At 29.4% G+C, this 22,979-nt stretch overlaps 3 protein-coding genes across 4 annotated transcripts; 1 reads left to right on the top strand and 2 right to left on the bottom strand.

The window, feature by feature from the left end:
* Nucleotides 1-4,819: 4,819 nt before the first annotated feature.
* Nucleotides 4,820-6,573, top strand: LOC108328082 (galactinol synthase 1). Of its 2 annotated transcripts, none has more exons than XM_017561872.2 (4): nt 4,820-5,272; nt 5,393-5,848; nt 5,942-6,121; nt 6,272-6,573. In XM_017561872.2, exons 1-4 carry the CDS (start codon nt 4,940-4,942, stop codon nt 6,299-6,301), a joined length of 999 nt encoding a protein of 332 aa, XP_017417361.1. In that variant the 5' UTR covers nt 4,820-4,939; the 3' UTR covers nt 6,302-6,573. The 2 variants fall into 2 exon arrangements, with proteins under 2 accessions (XP_017417361.1, XP_017417360.1); XM_017561871.2 differs by having other exon boundaries at nt 4,837-5,272; nt 5,942-6,160.
* An 8,749-nt stretch (nt 6,574-15,322) lies between these two features.
* On the bottom strand, nt 15,323-17,507 carry LOC108329636 (ADP-ribosylation factor). Its single transcript, XM_017563947.2, has 7 exons — nt 17,345-17,507; nt 16,975-17,133; nt 16,728-16,798; nt 16,025-16,144; nt 15,799-15,917; nt 15,624-15,705; nt 15,323-15,512 (listed from the first exon to the last, which is right to left on the bottom strand). Exons 2-7 carry the CDS (start codon nt 17,120-17,122, stop codon nt 15,507-15,509), a joined length of 546 nt encoding a protein of 181 aa, XP_017419436.1. The 5' UTR covers nt 17,123-17,133; nt 17,345-17,507; the 3' UTR covers nt 15,323-15,506.
* Nucleotides 17,508-18,216: 709 nt separating this feature from the next.
* LOC108326802 (nitrogen regulatory protein P-II homolog) lies at nt 18,217-22,938 on the bottom strand. Its single transcript, XM_017560368.2, has 8 exons — nt 22,705-22,938; nt 22,579-22,624; nt 22,415-22,442; nt 21,772-21,859; nt 20,064-20,131; nt 19,370-19,439; nt 18,596-18,631; nt 18,217-18,514 (listed from the first exon to the last, which is right to left on the bottom strand). The coding sequence occupies exons 1-8, from the start codon at nt 22,889-22,891 to the stop codon at nt 18,450-18,452; spliced, it is 588 nt and encodes a 195-aa protein (XP_017415857.1). The 5' UTR covers nt 22,892-22,938; the 3' UTR covers nt 18,217-18,449.
* Nucleotides 22,939-22,979: the final 41 nt, after the last annotated feature.

Raw genomic sequence — 22,979 nt, 5'->3', positions numbered from 1 at the left:
AATTAGATACCATACCATACCATGGTCCCCCTTATTTATCTAAATTTATTCCAAATTACAAGTCAATTATAATAAATATTAATACAAGATTAAAATTTTATTTAAAAATTGCTTGAAAGGACAAGGGCACACATTTCGAAAACAGTGACTGACAGTTCTGTAGAAAACAATAAAACAATGAGTTCTGAGGAATCTTGTTGTAGCAGATTACTCTTGTTTCATGCGACATGCTTACACCACGTGGATTATTGAGTTGCTTGGTTCCTTACGCGTGGACTCTCGTAGTGTTACACTTCATTGCATGTAAATACATTTGTTGTTTTGTGCTTTAGTTGACGGAACCAAACAACCATGCTCTCTCATGAATGCTGCATATACTGTTTTTTCCAACTCCATCCCAAGATATAACGCAAGTCCAAAAGTATCTAGACCACAATTTTATTAAGGTGTTGCAATCTAATAATAATGTATTAGATGCTTTTAAACAACATAACTTTTTAATGAATTAATTACGTCAAAACAACTTTCAGTCTAATTACATCAAAACAACTTTTAATGAATTTAGTCTTTTATAAATGAACCTTATTCATTGTTTGGATGTCATTTATTAATGTCATTGGTAAAAAATAACATTAGAAAAATATCCAGAAAATTTATTAACCAAAAATAACATTGATGTCTTTGGTAAAAAATAATCACAGTAAACGTTAACAAAACAATAACCACGACATATATCAATTGAAAAGAAATCTAGTTCACGTTTATAAATAAACATCTCAAACATGGCTTGAATAACCCAATTTATAGAGCCAAAAAAATAACAATGATTTGCAATAACAACAACATCAACAAAATAATTCTAACAGTATACATAAAAAAAACTCACATTAATATCGATAAACAAACTCTAGAAATGTCAATAAAAAAGTAAAACTCCCAATATTAATAAGAAACTCGTAAGTAAATCGAAAAACAACTCTTACTATTGTCTTCAAAATAATTTCAATAATTATTGATTGAAAAAAAAACTCTTCATTGACATTAATTGAAAATAACTTTAATTGACCTAAATTGAGAAAGAATGTGTTTGACATAAAACAAAATAATAAACATGACCGACTTTAGTCTAAAAGAAATCTTCAATATTTATCTAAAAATAATGTCAAAATCCAAATCAATAATTTTTTAATCTCAATTAAATCAACCACTAGAGAAAATATATATATATATATATATATATATATATATATATATATATATATATATATATATATATATATATATTAAAAAAGAGAGATAAATTTGAAAATTTATAAAAAATGCAAATTCTTACCCCTTTAGATAAATTCTTAAATTATCAAATTTTAAGTAATCCATATTACTTACTCCTATTATTAATTTGAAATTTTACCTAAATAACATATTTCATCTGGAAACATTTCAAATTTTCATCTATCCTCTTAAAATTATCTGTCAAATCAGGCTTCAATTAATATTCTTTTACAATATCAAAATATCTTATTTCTTTTAGCATGGTAATATATTATTTTTCTAATGTAAAAACTAAACAAATTGCCTTGTTATTTATTTTATCTATTATTATTTTTATTATTTTTTACCTACTTGAATTATTTTAATAGAGTTTTATTTGCTACAATCATATATCCATATTGTAATATTGACTTTAATCAAGATATAATCAGTTCATATAACTTTGATAATATCATTATTTATGTAATTAATTTGGTATAAATCAGTATATTAAATCAATTTTAGAATATTTATTATATTAGTTTTATAATTGATCTAATATTTATTTTAGTGCAATAGTAATGAGATGCATGGGTTAACACTGCAACATTGAGTATGAAGCTATCCTTGGGATGGTGGAATTTTAATGGACCAACATTGGTGATGAATAAAAAAATATTACATTGAAATAAAATGTGTTATAGCTTCAGAAAATAAGAAAAAGTAAAAAAAGGAATTTTGTATCTAATAAAAAGACTTATTAAATGGGTTGTTTTTTTTAATAAATATATATATATATATATATATATAATATTATATATATATATATATATTATATTATATTGATTTTCACTACAAAATTATTTAATATAATTTTTTTATTTATAAAATTATTATCTTCAATTTAATTTAATAACTTGTTATAGTATGTTTATTTTTCACTAATATAAATATTGGAAGAAGACATGCATGCATCAACGTGCCAACGGAGGTCATCTTGCTAGGCGTAGGTGTTGTGTGTATCCTTTTTAACAACATACCACTTAAAAAAAAAAGAAATGGTTGTAAAAGAAAAAAGTTAGAAAAAGAGTACTAGGTAGAAGTGTGGTCTCAATATTTCTGTATTTTTTTAATTTCTTTTAATAAATTTTATGTGATGGTTTATAACTCCTAGACTTTGGAGTGTTGAAATGTCAACTTTTGAATTTTTTTTCATAATAATTTTTTTCCCTGCTTGGGTTTAGCCTATGTTAAAATTGCTTAGTGTGTTGTATCATTGAAAATCTGAACTTTTGTAGTAACCCTAACTCTAAATTTGTTAGAATCTGTTATTCAAAATTTTTTATATTATTTCCTAATATCTACTTATTTAAGTTAATATTGATCTGTTTTAATTGTTTACAATCAATGTAGTAAAATTTAGTAGTACATCACTATACATAAATTTATTTTTTTATTTTTATTTCTGCATATTGTATTATAAAAATTATGAAATTAATATGTATTATTTTGTTGTTAATGTCAAGTTTCATAAATTTAATTGATTTTCATTTTATTTATTGTAACTTACTTTTCGTATTAGTTTACTTTTTTTTGGTGAGTGTGACTTCTCAGTGGCATTTGAACCATGAATTAGATGCCATGGTCCTTCTGGGATCACATATGCATCACTAAGGTCCAACTAACTGCTGTTTTTTTTTCCTTGACGTAACTTCCCATCTTAGGTTGTTTCTCTAAATTTTGTTACAATTTTTATGTTTTAATGCTTCCAACTTCATTATTGAAAATTCAAAAAATACTTTTAATTTACAAATACAAGATCTATATACAAAATTAAAATTACTAAAATACAAAAAAAATATTACTCTCAATTAAGAAAAATATGTATCAAAGCATACATAATGGGATATTGTTTTGTCTGGAAAATTAGTGGTGTTTTGTCTGTAAAATCGAAGTGCAGTGAAATCAAAATCATTTAGTGAAATAATTAATTAAGATAACTCTATGAGAATAAATTTCAGCTTATATTTATTTGTCTAATCTGAACCCGACTTTAATGAGAAAAAAAAAATTGTTGTTTTGATTAAGATCATGTTGCCATTAGATATTTTTTAACTTGTGAGAGTGAAACTGAAATCATATTCAACCATACATAAATATAGAATGATAATGATTAAAATAAAATATTTATATTTATGAAGAAAAATAACAATTTAAATTTTTTATCAGTGAAAATCCATGCACATACATATATTTTTTTTATGAATATAAAAATGCATATATAATTAAAAATTTAAGTATTATAACAAAATTAATTAGAATTTATACACATAAAGTGTACATATAATTGTTTTCATTAATTTTTATAACATTATAATTATAAATAGAAATATTTATATATTTTTGTTAAAAAAATAAATTATTTTAATTTTATTTAAAAAATAATTATTAAATTATATACTAAAAAAATTTCAATGTTTACATATAGTCTTTTTACATAATAGAAATTGAAACTACAAATCTTTGTGGAGGTAAAAAAATATTAAACAAAAAGACTAATCAAACATTATTTATCATACTCAACATATAATCATACTCAATACATTATTTATCATGATAAATTTAGTTTTGTCCTAGAGAATGATTAAGTATTAAATAAATATATGTATAGAGTTGGATGTTAAATAAATTGAATATTTAATACATTTATTGATGTTTTTAAGTTAATAAAATCAATATAGTATTAAATATTGAATTGATTTAATTGAAATATAAATATATTAAAAACATCTAAATTTTTTAGTCTAAAATTAAAATTATTATACCATCACCTTTTTTTACCAAACCAATATGATTTTTTTATTACATTATTAACACTTGGTGAACTCAATAATAGAATGAATGAGAAATGATTAGATATAACAATCCGAACATTAACAAGGTGGACGTTTAGCCCGTTCTCTTTAGTTTAATAACACTCGGTAGTTTAGTAATAAAATAGATGAAAAACTATAATATATAATACAGCAGTGAAACGTGTATCACATTCATATAGTCTTTTTGTTAACTTATTAAATAATTGTTGAGTATAAAAAGGTAGTACTTTATAGACCAGTAACCTCTATTATTTAATTATTCAAATACAATTCAAAATTATACTTTAATCTTTTCTTTTTCTTACAGTCCATGAATCTAACGATTTATTTGTACTAAAGATTCCAAACAGTATATTTTTTTGTCAACAAATGTTTCAGTTTTTGATTGATAAATATTTTTTATATATTATTATTATTATAAAGTATTATTGATTTGGTGTGAAATTATGTGTATGTCGATGGCAATTCTAGTCCACCAGAATCCTTGAGAGTCCCAGCCTATTCCAGTGTCTTCTACGTAGCACGCGGTCCTTACTCTATCCGGAACCTTCCCATAATAACTTTCAACCGTTAGATATTTCCCTAGGACACGTGCCAAACACAGATGCTTAGATTTCTTAAATTGCATGATCAAATGGAACCACAAATTGATCAAATCACATTAAGGTAAATCCTCAACACCCCTTCCATTTCTTTATATATCATCCCTTACCTCCTCCATTTTCCACCATCACAACTTCAATAATCCTCTTTGTTATTCTCTCACTCTCTCTCTCTAAGCACTTAACTTCTTTCTACCACTTTCACCAAACATGGCCCCTGAGCTTGTACCCACCGTCACAAAATCCACTGCCTCCTTCACCAGCCCTACCACCCTGCCACCACGTGCTTATGTCACATTCCTTGCCGGAAATGGTGACTACGTAAAAGGGGTGGTTGGTCTTGCCAAAGGCTTGAGAAAGGTCAAAACAGCCTACCCACTGGTGGTGGCTGTCCTTCCTGACGTGCCAGAAGAGCACCGTAAGATTCTTAAATCTCAGGGCTGTATCGTCCGTGAGATTGAACCCGTTTACCCACCAGAAAATCAGACCCAGTTCGCTATGGCTTATTACGTCATCAACTATTCCAAGCTCCGTATATGGGAGGTACGTAAATTATTACTATTATTATTATTTTTTTTTTCAGATAGAATTTATGATTATTAAAGTTTTATATACTTTAAAATAAAGTAAAAGTTTACTGGAATTGTATCATGGTTACTGCAGTTTGTAGAATACAGTAAGATGATATACTTGGACGGAGACATTCAAGTGTTTGAGAATATAGACCACTTATTTGACCTACCTGACGGTCAGTTTTATGCTGTGATGGACTGTTTCTGCGAGAAGACATGGAGTCACACTCCTCAGTACAAGGTTGGGTATTGTCAGCAGTGTCCAGAAAAGGTGCAGTGGCCCACTGAATTGGGCCAGCCCCCTGCTCTTTATTTCAACGCCGGCATGTTCGTGTTTGAACCTAGCATGGCCACTTACCACGACTTACTGAAAAGGTTGAAAGTCACTACTCCCACATCGTTTGCAGAGCAGGACTTCTTGAACATGTACTTCAAGGACATTTATAAGCCAATTCCTCTGACCTACAACCTTGTTCTCGCCATGCTTTGGCGTCACCCAGAAAATGTTAACCTTGAGGAAGTCAAGGTTGTTCACTACTGTGCAGCGGTATGGGACTAAACATTGGTCTAACCTAACATATAATTTAATTAATGAATATACAGTCTAATTAATGAATATTTTGTTGTGAAATACTTTTAGGGGTCAAAGCCTTGGAGATATACTGGAAAAGAAGAAAATATGCAGAGGGAGGACATAAAGATGCTGGTCCGTAAATGGTGGGATATCTACAACGATGCTTCGCTTGATTACAAGCCATTAGGAGCAAGTGAAGCTTCAGTAGATGGTGTTGACATGGAACCATTGGGACATCTATCAAAGGTTGTTCAACGTGTTCTTGCTGCACCTTCAGCAGCTTAGGTTGAAATACATATCATGTTCAGGATCACATGGTGACAAAAACAAAGTAAAAGAAAATTAAAACAAGCCAATATTTAAGGTCTAATTTCTTTCTTTTTCTTTTCCCTGTAGATGCAGGGAGTGATCGTGCATTGCTTTTGAAAGGACCTCGCCACCATCTTCATCTTCGATGTGCATTTTATTTTCTAAAAGACCTTTTTTTTTCTCAATCTTTGTTTTTTTTTCTTTGATCCAGCTTCTGTTAAAAAAGAGGTGGGGTCTGTTCATAATTGTCTGGATCTGGTTTTTGTCCACACAATGTTAATTATGTATATTTCTGCTGTCACCGTTTATTGTATGGACATCGTCATTGTAATACTTTTAGGGCAATGCTTAATGATGAAGGCAAAATGATATGTCCATTTTTATGGTCAGAGAGCCTTGTCTGTTTCATGTGAAATTATAAAATGTTTTCAATGTGATCACTCCATTTAAAATATACATTGCTTGATGAAGTAAAAGAGATCTGTAGTGAGGAATGGTTTGAAACCCTTCTTCTTAACAAAAGTGAAATGAATTGCGCAACTGACATCACGTTTCATCTGTCCCCCACCTTGAAGCAAAGGTTTAGTAGAACAAGAAGCAAGACAAGAGACACACAAATCTCTTGTAGCATACATGTGTATTCAAATCAAGATATTCAACTATGTTAAAATCTCAAATGTGAAATGAATCATAGTACTTATTATAAAATAATACTTATTATCTTAAAATAACTGTTATAAGAAGTTACAATTTGTTAGTGTAAAATGTGTTAATTTTGGAATAGTTGATCATATTGTAAGGATGAGTTGTATGATAAAAGCATCATCTTCTCACTTTGCTAAATGTGAAATAGGAGTTGATGTTTCAAGAAAAAATCAAGATGACAAAACTCAAGAGTTGAGTTTCTCATATAAAAAAAATGTAGAAGACATTAATTTTTCTAGTGAGGAGTTCATGATCAGCTGAAGACAAGAATTCATGATCATGATTTTTTTAAATTCTAATCTCAAACAATTCTTGTTTGTTCTTATAAGAAACATTAACTGGGTCAATTTTGATCCACGTATTCAATTTTCCATTAAAGGTTTAGATGATTCTGTTCTTAAACTTAATAAACTCAATTATTTGATTCTGACCTAATTGATGTTTGTATATTATCTTTCTTTCAATTTTAATATGATTTATATTTAAAAGTGGTCTTTGATTTTTTGCAAATTAACTTTTCTTTATTCATCTTTTCATATATTCAATTGCAATATTCTTTGATGATGATGTACTTAAAGTTTAAGCTCATTCTATTAATAATGCTCTAAACTTTATATCTAGTAATTGACATTACAAGTATCTTTCAATTTATAAAGTATTTGTTATGCAAAAAAATTTCTCCTATATTGATTGCTATGAAATTTCTAAACCTTAAAATACTTTATCCAATTAAATAATTTTTTTTATCAGCAAATAATTATATAATTATACTAGAATATATGAGATGTTCTAACTCATTTACAAAGTATATACATACATTATTCTTCATCTACATTACATATTCAGTATTCTTATGCAAAACTTAACAATATGACACTTAATGTATGTATTCAATATCTGTCATGGTTGTCAAATACGGAACATGAAAAAAACAAAGCTATTATAAACTCTTCAAAAAACTGGTTGCATCAATAGGTTCCTCTGTTTTCACAAACCTTGACAGCTCCCACCGTATAGATATGTCTTGCATTTATGATGGCATACTAATGGGGTATAATATGTTTTCCTGACCAATATTGTAATGATCGAAGTTTGCTTTTCCAGATGCAATGTTTCCATTTTTACCATCTACCTTGAGTTCTTAAAATACTCTTAAAGTCCTCCATTACAATATTGATGTCCATCCATAAAATCCTCTTACACTTCAAATACATCATCATCAAAGAATATTAGTGTTCATCTATTTTTAGAACGATCAAGACATAAAAACCAATATTATAATGGAGGACTTTATGCCTTGATCGTTCTAGAAAAACCTACATAAAAATTAGAACAAAAATTCAATAGATTACCAATTTTATGTTTGTTTATCACTTTACAACCTACTAGGCCTTGATTGTCCTAATTTCCCTTCTTTTCTTCAATACATTTTCACTCAACCTATACTAGTTTACTCAATTACATCTCAAAACCCAATACTACTAGAATATTATTTCCTTGTGGCCTTAAACCATACCCACGTCTCTCAACCATATTCATGTATATGTAATTGTTAAAACATATTGAAAGGTGGCTACTTTACCTTTCTGAAGACCAATTTTAGTACATGTCTAATTCAATACATCTTGATCCCTTTAGCGTCTACTAATAACATTTTTTTTTAATGAATGTAGCAACACATTTATCTTATTAACTTAAGGCAATATATGAGACTTATACACCAGTTGGAGTATGAAAATTTTGTATTGAAATGTTTATTCGTCATCCAACTCCATGGACTAAAATATCAACCTTATTCCCCTTAAATATAATATTTCTATGCATCCATATAACTCATAATTGTTATCCACGTACACTTTCATCCTAAATTTTGTTTTTCATTTAATTCTATTAAGGTAAACTTTTGGAAATGTTTCTGTAATGAATTATGATTAACTATTTCATGTTCTACTCTACACTTATATCACATGTACCATCTCCATTGTTAAACCCCTACAGTTTAAATTATTCTTAGTTACAAATTATCTTAAAATCTTTCAAGCAAAATATTGAGTTGATGTTAATACTTTTACTTTCCAGAACCTACAAAATAAAAAATCCTTCTCCCCATAAATTTTGTTTGAAGGAGAGAATGAATAAACGGTAAGAATAAACTTAAATTTAGAAGATATCAAATGATTATTAAGAATGATAATGTTTATTGCATTGATAGTAAAAGAGTGAAAAAGTTACTCTGTTATGTATTGTAGTTACTATAGTGTGTTATTTGTAATAATTGAGAACATTATGACCTATAAATGAAATGCCTAATCTTAATCAACAAATTGTAAGGTTCACGAGAAATGAAAATACACCATAAACATATTCAGAAATATAGTGACAGTTTTTAACAAAATGGTATGAGAACTGAGAGAGAGACTGAGTGTCCGAGTGAGAAAGAGATAGTGAGAGAGATATGACCAGTCTAACAAATAATATGTCTTTACTTCAGCTAACAAAAAAAGTCAATTTTAACATGCAAATGAGAACCTTCTTGGATTTGAAAACGTTTGAGATGTTGTTAAAAAGGAATCAGAATATACTTCAAGAAGTTGATCAACTTGCTTCAATCAAAATATACTTCAAGAAGTTGATCAACTTCTTCAAAATATCTAAGTGAGTTGATCAACGTTTGGGATACCAAGTCAAATATCTAATGTCAAATTTTCATATTCTGATTGGTACTTAAATCCAACATCCTGCCTTTAGTTAATAAGATAAGTGTGTTGTTACATTCATAAAAAAGAATATTGTTGATAGGCGTTGGAGGATCAAAATGTATTACATTATATTAGACAACTAAAATTGGTACACCTTTCAATAAGGTTTAATTTTATACATGAGTATGGTTAAGAGAAAAGGGTATGGTTTAGGACTGCAAGGAAATATTTTAGTGGGTAATGTTGGGTATTGTGAAGTGGTTTTTAGATGGAAAGAATTTGCTAAAATAATACAGTAAGTGGTGAATAATGGATTGACTAAACCAGTATACGTTGAGTGAGAATGTATTGTAGGAAGGGAAACTAGGACAATCAAGCTTAGTAGGCTATATAAAGATCAACATACATAACATAGGAAAGCTGTCGGGTTTTTGGTCTAATATTTATGCAGATACCTAAGAAATATCAAGGCCAAAACTGTGCTGCAAGATACACAACAATATTGAAAGAGCTATAGATACGAAACAAAATAAAGGGATTAAGCTTTGAAAATACAACATACCCCTCAGCATGTCATCACAGATGCAAGACATATTTATACCAAGATTTGTATATGAATTAGAACATTCCAAGTGTTCTAATATAATTATATAACTATATACTGATAAAAAAACAAATTAACTTCTTCAAATAAACTATTAATTATGTGAAAATTTTAGCATTGTAGTCAAGACGATTACTGGTAGAATGTTGTTATTTACTATCATGAAAGGATGATTCTCACATCACATCAGTTTGATGTCAACACAATCCTTTTTACATAAACATTTCCATGAAAAAGTGTATATTCAAATCTAACAGAACTTAATTTAATTTGCTAACTTTAAAAATCCCTTCATGGTTTGAAATAAGCTGGCTGTCAGTAAAATGAAAAATCGCGACTATATTCTTTTCTCCATATGATTATGCACAATCAAAGATTCAAAGATTGATTATTCTGTTGTTCTTGTATATGTAATTAATAATCATTGTAGGAGATGATTTGGATGAGATTAATACTCTTACAAAAAAAACTTGGAAAATTGAAATATGTTTTAAAAGTTGATTTGGCCACATCAAGCTGAGGGATTTTTTAAAAACATCCTTCAAGAAGTTGATCAACTTGCTTCAAAATCAAGCCTCAAACCAAGGAATCATGTGATAAAATTACATAAAAAGTTTAGACAACCTATTTTAAATCCTTCTTCATATATAAGACTTATTATTGAAAGACTTTATACTTGGTATCTCCTTTGCAGTAAATAATCTGAGTGAATACCTTAACTGTCTTGTAAATGTTTATTAAAATGCAGTCACAAGAGTTCTCAAATACACTCAATAAACAATAGGTAAAGAATTGTTTTTTCATAGCAAAAGACTGAAAGTAAAATAAAAGAGTTCACATACTCCCATTAAGCATTATTTGTTGACATCAGAAAATCTGTGACTAACTATTGCTTCTTCATTGAATTTATTAATACAGAGGAATGACTCTGTCTAAGATGTAATATATTTTGTTATTATATTTTAGATAAACATATATTTAATTTATAATTAATTTTTTAAATATATATTTTATATTATTTGTTACTTAATTAATTTTTTTAATTGATCTCATTCATTGATTTAAAATAAATACAATAAAAAAACTAATTAGATAACAAATAATATAAAACATATATTTAGAAAACTAATTATAACTAAATATATATTTACTTAAAATACAATAACAAAATATATTTACATATATCTTAACATACTCAAACAATTTGTAACACAATAAATTTCTTATCTTTAACAAAATTTCTCTATTAAACATGATGATTCTAATTTATTATATTATGATAATAAATATGATCTACACTAATACTTATTTTTTCATGAGAAAACTAAATACATGAAGATAGATTGTCATGTTGTAATTGATAAAGTACATTAAAAACTCTTATATTTCATATCTATATCTTCCTTATCTCAAGTAGCACACATAACATTCTATTCCTCGTCCAATCAAAGAGCTTCAGTCCAAACTTCACGTAATTAATCTTTATATTCCACATTATAAAATAATGTTAAATGAAACTTTATAAATTTGTTGATATAGTAAACAATATTGTAACATAAGTGTCCACGTACTGTGTGGACACATACATGTTTATATATAAACAAAAACAACTAACAATATTATTTATCACATCAACAAATTTTAACATTGTTTGATAATAAAGACTATATCTATTGACTTTAAAATTTGAAAACCAAACTATATTAAAATTTGAGATATAGACAATATATAATTAGAAACTAAAATTTATTTAACCATACTATTTTATGGGTAAAGAGATCTTATAGTATCTTTTAGTAAGGTTTCTCTATTATAGTGTTCAATACATTAAAAGAGAATTATTAAATAATAACTAATTTTAGTAAAAAAAATGTTTAGAAAGATCAATTTCCTAATTACAGACCAATTTAAATATAATTTTTTTTTATCTTTAGAACTTTGACAGTTACTAACCAATTTAAAAATCAATTTATAATAAATATTAATTTAATTATCAGTTTAAAAATGAATTATAACTTTTTATTTATAGTAAAAATCATTTTAATTAATTATAATTTTTATTTTATAAATTAATATCTAAATAATTATTATAAGGTCAAATTATTTTTAATCATTAAAATTTGTCATTATAAAGAAAGTTTCTTATTATATATATATATATATATATATATATATATATATATATGTTTGCTAACGTACATATATCTGTTTTTCAGTTGGTACATTTTAGCAATGTGTATCGGGTTTTAATAAACAAAAATACCTTATATATTATGAATTCTAAGTTTTAAGGTTAAAGGTATTTTAATAATTTTGATTCTCAAAACTAAAAAAAAAAAAAAATTCCTAAACCCTTGCTCACCTTCTCATTCCTCTCAACCCTTTCTCTTTCATCTCTCTCACTCCAACATTTTTTCTATCATTCCTATGTTAGTCCCAATTGAAAAAAATCAGAAACACTCGACTAACCCTAATCTACTTCCTCACTTATCTAATTTGTTTTTGTGATTTGTGAAGCTAAATGTTTTATTTACCATTACATTCTTCTGACTTAATTTTTAATTGGCTAAACTTGGTTTGATTTTGATCTTGATTTATTGATGATAGTGTGCCTGCAGAGGGGGAGTTTGTAACACACAAAAATTCTAAAATTTAAAAACGAAATTTAATAATAATCAGAAGGGAAAATATATAACACAACTATCCAATCAAAAATCAACATCAACATCATCAATTATTTTGTTATTAAAGTGGAAAACAAATGAACTAACAGAGAAAGAGCAACAAATTGTGGTGTCGCTAGTTGTTGTGTGTGGGTGAGGGAAAGTATGGAGATAAGAGAGAAACAAATTGGATAACTGAATTAGGGTTACACAAGTGTTTCTGACAGTAGGGATGATAGAGAAAAGGATTTTATAATGAGTTTTCATTTTATAATTTTTGTCTTATCTAATTTTATCTAATTTTCACAAGTATAATGACATCAAAGGAATTGATAATTGGTTTGGAAAAGATCAGAAACACTCGTTGTTAAACAATTTCTTAAAAAAAATGATTTTATAATGAGTTTTCATTTTATAATTTTTGTCGTGTATAATTTTATCTAATTTTTACAAGCATAATGACATCCGAAAGAATTGGTAATTGACTTCGAGGGTTTTTTTTTAGATATGATGATTCAACATATGCAGATGATGAAATTAGAGAGGTTAGAGAAGATGGTGAAATTGAAGAGATCTTGAATGAACCTTTGCCTGAAGGTGAATATGTCAATGACTCAACTCTTTACAAAGACAAATTGTTTAAAGGCAAGTGTTTCTGATTTTTTCAATTGAAGCTATAATAGGATGACAGAGAAAAAGTTGGATGGAGAGAGATGAAAGAGAAAGGGTTGAGAGGAATGAGAGAGATGAGTGAGGATTTGGGGGATTTCTTTTTTTTGTAAGATTGTTTAACCGCGATTGTTTGTGATTTTTTTTAGTTGGGACTATCCTAGGATGACAGAGAAAATGTTGGAGTGAGAGAGATGAAAGAGAAAGGATTGAGGGAAATGAAGGAGGTGAGCAAGTGTTTGAAATTTCTCTTTCTTTTAGTTTTGAGAATAAAAATTATTAAAATACCCTTAACCTTAAAACTTAGAATCCATAATATATAAAAATATTTTTGTCTACTCAGTAGACATTGCTAATATATATATATATATATATATATATATATATATATATATATATATATATATATATATATATATATATATATATATACCTTGCAAATAATAACAAGCTTTGTACCTCTAGGTACATTCTATAATAAATACTAAATAAATATTTTTTTAGTAAAAATGGTACATAGTGTGAATAAGTGTTTTAATTTAGATTATTGATGAAAAAATATATATACAAATGTCAAATTATTTAACCTATGAATATCTCTAGTCACACCTTGCAAATAAAAAAATAAGTAATAAAAATAAATTTATTGGTGATAGATTTCAGATTTAATTTTATATATGTGTTTGTTTTAATAAAAATTTTCAAAACTTATATTTTAATGTGCAACTTATTTAAATTTATGTTTTAAAAAAATCAAAGTTATAATTTGAATTATACTTAACATTACTTTTTTTTCTAATTTCATATTTTAAATAGTTTATTTTAGATATTTTTTATTTAAAATAAAAAAATGAAAATAGAAAATATATACAAATATTTATGAATATTCACAAATATGAAAAAAGTTTACAAATATTTTTTAAATACCAACAAATAGCACAATAGGTAATATAACAATTTTTTTTATATAAAATGTGTATGGAGTATAGTATAAGTAGGGTGAATGTTTCTCTCAATGAACTTAAATACTCTAAATATGAAAAAAAAATGGAAAATCCTTTAGAAAATCTCGAGCACAAGTTGAATGTGAATTGTAGGATTCAACTAAATATTAAACTTCCTTAACTATTTTGGGTTAATGCTTGGATAGGTTTTGAAAACTTAATAGGGCTATTTTTTTTTTTACTTTTGCGCTCTTTAATAGATAGGTATAGAATAACTCGACCAAAGATATTCTATTACAGGAATAACTATTACAACTTTTACTGCCCAATGAATAACTCATTACACCAAAAGATATAGTTAATATTGCAAAACTAAACCAAGTTAATTAGTGCGGTTTTTTAAAATATACATATCATACTAGCCAAAAACATCGATGAACCGATCATATTTATTTATGTTAAGGATAGCTAGTGATTGAAAACATCACTACTGAATAAAAAGTAATTTTAATATTAAGAAATTAATGCATTCGATATACATTTTATTTGTATAGTAAAATTTACAATAAAAACCTATAAATATAAACTATATTATAATGCAATTAAAATTTGCAATAAATAAACATTCTTGAACATATAAATTACATTTTAGATTTATAATAAGTATTTTTTTGCTATGATACACAATTACTTTTAATTAGTAAATTTTTTAATACTCAAGATAGATTTTTTTATCAGCGTATCTGAAATGTATATCGTATCTTAATTTCAAAAATTGCCATCCGTGTGGTAGTATCCACAAACCATAGGCAAAATTGACTTCTAAAATCAATGGGTAAAACAGTGCCTTCTGGTTATACACGGAAAAGAATGCAGATTATTTTAATATTAGGTTGTAAATATGTTGTTCTTTATCAAAGACAAATAATACATGCTAGATGAGATAAAAGATTCTAAACAAGGTAACTGTATCAAACATCGGAAGTCACAATCGCTATAAACTCAACCAAAATCCAAGCAATCCATAAATGATGATCACTATGCCTGCAATCACAAATCAATTAAAGGAAAACCATTAGTCATGGCCCTCATATGAAATCGGTCAAACTATATTTAGAATTGCTGAATCCCAGAGAATAATTATTCTGCATTTACCTTGTTTGCAATGTTGTTTGAGAGCCAGTCAAGTCCTTCGTAAAGTCCTTCACCAGATGTGGCACATGTGCTCTGGATATACCTGCATGTGAAGCACATGGTCGGTGGGTAAGGGAGTGAGGAGACAGTGGATTCAATAGACAAGTTAACCGCTGACAGAAATATTTTATATTACCAGTGACGCTGACGGAGAGAATGAAGACCAAGTTTGTCAGTTATTTCGGCAGCATTCATAGCATTTGGAAGATCTTGCTTGTTTGCAAAAACAAGTAGCACAGCATCTCTCAACTCATCCTGACAAAAGTTACAGCCAGACAAGAGAAATCACAAAGTTATTCTAGGAAACCAAGTCCTCTAAAATAAACCAAATTCTCACATTCAATGATTATCTATTTTGTTACCTCATTCAACATCCTGTGCAGCTCGTCTCTAGCTTCCACAACACGATCTCGGTCATTGCTATCAACCACAAATATAAGACCTTGGGTATTTTGGAAGTAATGTCTCCACAAAGGACGGATCTAGCAGGGAACACGTGTAAATGTTCACTACTGTATCGATAAAAGAATTCCTAATGATTCTGCGATAAAAATATATGGCAGAGGAGGCCAAATGTGTTGGACAATTCAAGCCATATGGAAGTCCACCACATAGAGGTAACAAGCTAGATGTTCAGCACCGTAGCCAGATCTTGCTACAGTACTGGATCCGAGCAACAGATGACAAGCACTAAAAAATAGAGGCTTAAAACTGCTAATTTAGCTTAAGATTTCATTTTTAACATGTTTGGGTCAAAATTAAGAAATGTACTCACAAAATAATGCATTACCGGCACTATTTGAAATGAAGAAAAAGTATTACAAAACTAATCAAATGCACCCGCAAAAAAAAAATATGCATTCTGAATCACATCGATCTTGTAATGGAGCGAGTGTATGCATGGTAGCATCAAGTTATTATTCAGCACCCAAAATTACTAGTATCAGAAATAATGTTTTCTGTCTCAAAGGTAACGAATGAAACCATTCTAAATCGTTAACATGTATCCCATCAGGACATGAATATACAGACAAAGGTAGCGAAAGTAAAATGAAAAAGAAATACCTTGTCCTGGCCACCAACATCCCAAACAGTGAAGCTGATGTTCTTATATTCCACAGTTTCCACATTAAACCCTACACCGAACATTACATATTAACAAAAACCGCATCCTTTATTTTTTTTTTTCGGTTCTTTTGAATTTTATTTTATTCTATTGTCACGTTTATTGATGAGTGCATAATTAAAATTCGATTTAATTGATGGAAAGAAATTGGAAGAAAAAAAAAGTAAAAGAAAGAGAGAAATATACCAATGGTGGGAATGGTGGTGACGATCTCTCCGAGCTTGAGTTTGTAGAGAATGGTGGTCTTACCGGCGGCGTCGAGACCGACCATAAGTATACGCATCTCCTTCTTGGCAAACAAGCGACTGAAAAGCTTGGTGAATGAGAGCCCCATTTTCAACTATTCTGAAACAAACAATCCCAAACACAAAGGTTAAGACAACATCGGTGCAATCATTACGTTACCCTAATTAACACAGGAAATTGGAATTGGAAAAAGAGATGTGAAGATCGAAAATTTATGAGAGAATATACGAAGATGGAAACGGATCGAGAAGGTGAGCGTTTGAGAACTAAAAAGATAAAGAAAAATGTGAGAGGGAAGAGAAGGACTTGCCTTAGAGATATGAGAAAGAGGAAGTTGTATTGGGGAACTTGCGATGAGATCTGATGTTGTTTGGGAGCGGAGAGCGTTTAGTAAATGATTTGGTGAGGGGGTTCTACGGTTCCTTATTCGCTCTCCGCTTTTCAAAATCATACAAAAAGCTACTCTTCAAAATTGGGTGGTCTCAAATTCTCCGATAAACAAATATTTCTATACTATTAAAAATTATAAATTATGCTTTATAATTTTATTTTAGTTTTCACATTTCACTTAAATATTAAGTTAAGGCTACACCAATTCTTACATTTGTTATGTTTTTATTTACAATTTGCATACCATGGACACCTGTGTGTATTTTTAAAAATCAATTTTTTCTTTTACTTTCTCTTCGATAAAAAAAAAAACTAAAAAACTGTTTCTTTTTGCCTTTATATTTCTTCATTTCAACCAAATCCCATAGGAGTCTACTTTCAAGAATTTCTCTTATGAAAAAATCATATGAGAATGAAATCGGTTTTAGTGATCAAACTATATTTTACGTGATATAATGTTATATTTATATTAATGTTGTTTCTTTTAATATACACAATACAACATATTTAATTTACAATTTGATTATAAATAATTTTAAAATTGTTATATTATTTCTTCAAATCAAGTTATTTCAATTCTACACAGAATTGAATCTTTGTTAAAGTATGTTTCAGCTAAATTGACAAGACAGGTTTTATCTCAAAGTTATTTCAAATTCAAGTCTTATAAACTTAATTGAACTAGACTCCCTTGCCTTATCAGAGAGTTGAAAAAACTATCTTAAACTTGGCAAAGTAAAGTGCAAACTATTTTACCTGGGCTGTAAACTATATTTCTTAATGCAATAAGTCTGATAATGTCATTAATTTATTACATCACATACAATTTGGCGTCATATGACATGGCGCTAATTGAAGTAATTCGCCTTTGTTTATTATTTTTTCACAAGTTTCATCACTGTCCTTTCAACAGTCTGTCATACATCCTTGCAAATATAAATCACAATGCATTTGCTTATTCCACAAGGGAAAAGGAAAGGGTAAGAGAAAAAGATGATAAATGCTGATCTTTTCATTCCAACCAGTCATACAGCAGATAACATGTCACTTCTCCCACCAGTCATCCTCTCTGCTTTCTCCCCACGTTCACCTGAAAATTTTATACTCAAAACTTGATTAGAAATGCTCACTACGATTTTTTTTTTGGCAATTCCAGGGAGAAAATCGTTACCTGTCCGTATTCTTATAACATCTGAGACGGGGATCACTGCACAATCAAAGTTTCATCAGAAATGTGATTCCATATCGAGGTCAATACATTTACTTGCTGAATTTAGAAATTAGAGTTTAATTCGTATTCCCTCAAAATCTTCTGTTCGGAACTTCACAAGAGGAGACATGAAACAGGAAATACGCATCAAGACTAAGGTGCTTACAAAAGTATAAATCTAATAATTCACGAATCTAAAGATCAATCTTAATAGTTTCTAGGGAATATAATATTTAATATATTAATAAAAAGGGCAGGAGAGGTACAAGTGAAAGCAAAAAGTCAAAAGGTACCATTTCTATATTACGGATACCGAGAACACATCCGGTTGTGTTTCTAAACTGAGAAGGGAATATACATAACATACAGAAAAAAAGAAAAGAAAATATTTTCAGCTTGTAAACAGAATCATATTTGTTGTCTCAGACAGCATAATTCATTTCAGTTGTAAACAGAATCATATCTGTAGTGATAAAACTTTTATTCATGCCGCCGCCGTCCCCCACCCCAAGTTGCGAGAAGGAAAAACAAATCATATTGAAAATGGAAATGCTATCACTACAGAATAACCTGTTTGCCCAGGACCCAAGAAGATTGATATGTACGAGAAATAAGGCTAACTCACTAAAACAGACACATTTATATCCCTAGATTGGCAATGATCCAAACAGAAAAAAAAAACTGCTAATGGAACACAATGTATAATTAATCTCTAGATAGATTTCCAGGTCTTACAGAAAATTTTGCCATCACCAATCTCCCCAGTCCTTGCCTCCTCGATAATTTTGTCAATCACTGCCTCAACCTACAGACATGTGTGATATTATGAGGGAATGAACATTTTTATTGGTACTTAAGAATGGTTTGGTTTCATTCTAGAAATGTTTCCTAACTTATTTATGTGAAAGAAAAAAAAATCAAAAGAACATTGAAAGTGTTCATTGTAACTTCTCCCGCCAATATTTTTGGTCACAAAAACGATATTCTGTTTTTTCTTTAATCGCTTTAAAATCCATAAACTCGACACTGACAGTCCTGTTACTGAAGTTATTAAGGCAGACAGAACAACCAAGACCAGTGGTAATGGCATTATCATATCATAAAAAAAAAGTTCGTGCTTTTATCTTCCAAATGGTTCTGTTCTGGTTGTGAAACCGGAGAAGATGCAAATCTATAGACAACAGATTTAGAAACGATGAAAATTTTAGCGCATCAAATTCCAATGATTATGGACATAATCATATTCATTTCAGATGCTAGTAAGCATTTTAACATTGATATTTTGCAGACAAAATTGTCATTTAGAGGTTAAGGGCACTCTGGCAGTAACTAAGAAGTGTCTCTTCCCACCTCGCATTATTGCACTCATACGAAAAGGAAGTCAAGTAGGTCTATGAAGCAGTGAAGTTACTACAAACTGTCCGCATACCTGGTTCTTTTCCACTACTATTTCCATTTTAACTTTGGCAACAAAATTTCCCTCAGAAAATTCAGAGCCTGCGAAGAATAGCATATTAGTAAAAGACAATGGTGAATGTAACCCATATGCATAAAAACATGTATATAACACAAAACGAATGGAAAAAGAAAATGTATTTCTTGAACAACTAATAATTAAAATAAGTTAAGGACAGTGTTTACAAACTCAAAGTATAGTTAAAGGTTGATGACACAGGTATGTTGTACATATTTCATCGGTGGCATTCACTGACTGTATCAAAGGAAACTCCCATGGGCAGTAGCTTAATCAGTAATTCACATCAACATCATGCCATACTTACTAATTTGAGAAACTAAAAAAACAAAGAAAAAAACACATCCAAACTATACTGAGAGTACTACCACTTGCTTCTCATCAATCATGAACTACTAATAATTAAAATAAGTTAAGGACAGTGTTTACAAACTCAAAGTATAGGTAAAGGTTGATCACACAGATATGTTGTACATATTTCATCGGTGGCACTCACTGACTGTATCAAAGGAAACTCCCATGGGCAGTAGCTTAATCAGTAATTCATATCAACATCATGCCATACTTACTAATTTGAGAAACTAAAAAAACAAAAAAAAAAAAACACATCCAAACTATACTGAGAGTACTACCACTTGCATCTCATCAATCATGAGATTCGACAGTTATTTGCCAAACATAAAAACAGAGGAGAATAAGCAATCGAGCAATTTAGCTTAAATCTAAAAACAATAATTGGGACACAAGAAACACACATGCTGTTAACAGGGATTAAAACAATCCAAAGTACTGAAAAACTAAGTCATAAAACCATAAATTTAAACCGTAAGTTAAAGAGTCCATTCCAATGGAAATTGCATAAAATGAAAGAAAAGGCAAATGGAGATCTGTAAAGAATGGAAATGATAAAAGGCAAAAGAGGCAAATAAAAAAAGAGTTGGCTTTGGACAGCAGAGGATCCGTAAGATCAAGAAAGGAGGCGGAGTGCATGCACCAGGATAACGAACTCGAGACTACGTGACTACATGGAGGAGTGTAAAGAGTATATAACTTCCTGTTAGCGACAAAGGCAGGACACGATGATATTGATCCTCTGGTTTTCTCTCTCTCGGATATATATATTTTTTTCAGGTTGAAGTTCATTTCTCTACTCTTAAGTACTGCTACCTCACAGTAATCACCATCTATTCTGATAAATTCGTATTCTAAGAATATCACGCTCACTTAATTCTTCTTCTCTTACACGTATATACATAACAAGATCTTTTGACTAGTCCTATTGGCATGCCAAATGGAGAAAGAAACTCTAATAAGAGTAGTGGATGAAGATATTTCACTTTACGCAATTTCCATCAGAACCGAACACTTTTCTTTCCGTATGGATTAGATTTATACTTTTATGACTTAGACTCATAGTTATTCACTCTTAAAAAGTGATTACTGATTTTTAGTATTAAAATGAAAAAAAAGAAGGAATAAAGATATGTAGGACAAAAGAAAACAAATCTTCTGCAGGATCACAACGCTTTTTAAGTTAAATTAAAGGTGAACTGGAAATACGCATTATTTACTTCAACACAAGCCTAATATAGAAGAGTCTTCTTTATGGGGAGGGAAAATATTAAGTTTTTAAGTACCACTAGACACACTACGTCTTACTTACCTCCCTGCCTCTCTTTTGCACCACCCTGAGCACCAAAGCCCCTGACATCAGATACAGTGACACCGCGAATTCCCATTTTCAGCAAACCCTTCCGATCAAGAAAACTAAAATTTAGCACCAGCATATACACAAATGAACTTGGTAAATCTAATGGCTTAAAACAAAAACTACGTGCTATATTAGCCAACCAAGCTAATATATTTGAGAGAGGATAAGGTAGTTGCTTTTCTCTAACACAGGCAATTAGGACAAACGCAAGATACAAATGAGCATTTTTGGAAAGCAGTTGCACCCTTTCTAAAACTACATTCAGAATAAAAGATAAAAGAGTAATCTTCTCAAAATATACATTCAACACCCAAAAGTGCTTTCAGAACATTTATCCGAACAAGCACTCAGTTAACTAAAAAAAGGCACAACTCCCAATCCAAGGATGATGCCCCATTTCATAGATAATCAGAGAGATATTAATATAGTATTTTTCACCTTCTAACTTGCACCAACTGCCAACTTCTTAGCTCCACTTGAACATAACACGGGTATCAAACAAAGTGCAAGGATGTTGTGAAAGTGAAACAATATATTTACTATTGATCAACAAAGTGTGTATAAATTAAACCCTAAAAGAAACATAATGTCATACCGAAGAAACCTGAGCGACTCGCCAGGGCCTGGTCCACAAGAAATTGAACAAAGTAAATCAGGGAATATATAAACAGGTAGCTAGAAAAACCCACTTCAACTAATTAATCACACAGTAAACCTCTCCCTCCCCAAGCCACGAAAAAAGAGAAAGGTTATTGTAACCTGAGAATGGCTTCTACTTTATAAAACTTGGATTCTGGAACATAGTCTGGGAAAGTGAACATTTCAAACAACAAATTAAGTAACAATATTAGCGGACAGAGCCATAGAGAACACATGCATTTGTACCTGGAATATTCTGGGCTCTGATTTTGGGAAGAATCGCAGTATTTCCTCTGCGTCTTAGAACCACATTACGCCGAGAACAATCACCAATACGCTTGCGGCTTAAGCTGGAACATGCTAAAGGTATTTCGGCTTCCCTGAGGTGGAAACTAACAACACTAAACACGTGAGTTCCCGCGATCGCAGCCATTCCTACTCCTCTGAAGTACTCGGAGCTAACGCTGTTCTTTTTTAAGTTTCAACCACAACATGAAATAACAGTAATTTTATCTGTTTCT

The sequence above is a fragment of the Vigna angularis genome, chromosome 2 (assembly GCF_016808095.1).
Source record: "Vigna angularis cultivar LongXiaoDou No.4 chromosome 2, ASM1680809v1, whole genome shotgun sequence".
NCBI lineage: Eukaryota > Viridiplantae > Streptophyta > Magnoliopsida > Fabales > Fabaceae > Vigna > Vigna angularis.
Note: the sequence above shows the minus strand (reverse complement) of the source record. Positions and strands in the feature narration are given on the sequence as shown.

Coding starts and splice junctions, on each gene's coding strand:
- LOC108328082 (XM_017561871.2), top strand. CDS start 4,940: ATGGCCCCTGAGCTTGTACCCACCGTCACAAAATCCACTGCCTCCTTC. Junction 5,273..5,392: donor CCAAGCTCCGTATATGGGAG/GTACGTAAATTA, acceptor TGGTTACTGCAG/TTTGTAGAATACAGTAAGAT. Junction 5,849..5,941: donor TTGTTCACTACTGTGCAGCG/GTATGGGACTAA, acceptor AAATACTTTTAG/GGGTCAAAGCCTTGGAGATA.
- LOC108329636 (XM_017563947.2), bottom strand. CDS start 17,122: ATGGGGCTCTCATTCACCAAGCTTTTCAGTCGCTTGTTTGCCAAGAAG. Junction 16,145..16,727: donor ATGTTGGTGGCCAGGACAAG/GTATTTCTTTTT, acceptor GTTCCCTGCTAG/ATCCGTCCTTTGTGGAGACA. Junction 15,706..15,798: donor TCTCTCCGTCAGCGTCACTG/GTAATATAAAAT, acceptor CTTCACATGCAG/GTATATCCAGAGCACATGTG.
- LOC108326802 (XM_017560368.2), bottom strand. CDS start 22,891: ATGGCTGCGATCGCGGGAACTCACGTGTTTAGTGTTGTTAGTTTCCAC. Junction 22,625..22,704: donor CAGAGCCCAGAATATTCCAG/GTACAAATGCAT, acceptor TCACTTTCCCAG/ACTATGTTCCAGAATCCAAG. Junction 18,632..19,369: donor TGGTGATGGCAAAATTTTCT/GTAAGACCTGGA, acceptor TTGATTGTGCAG/TGATCCCCGTCTCAGATGTT.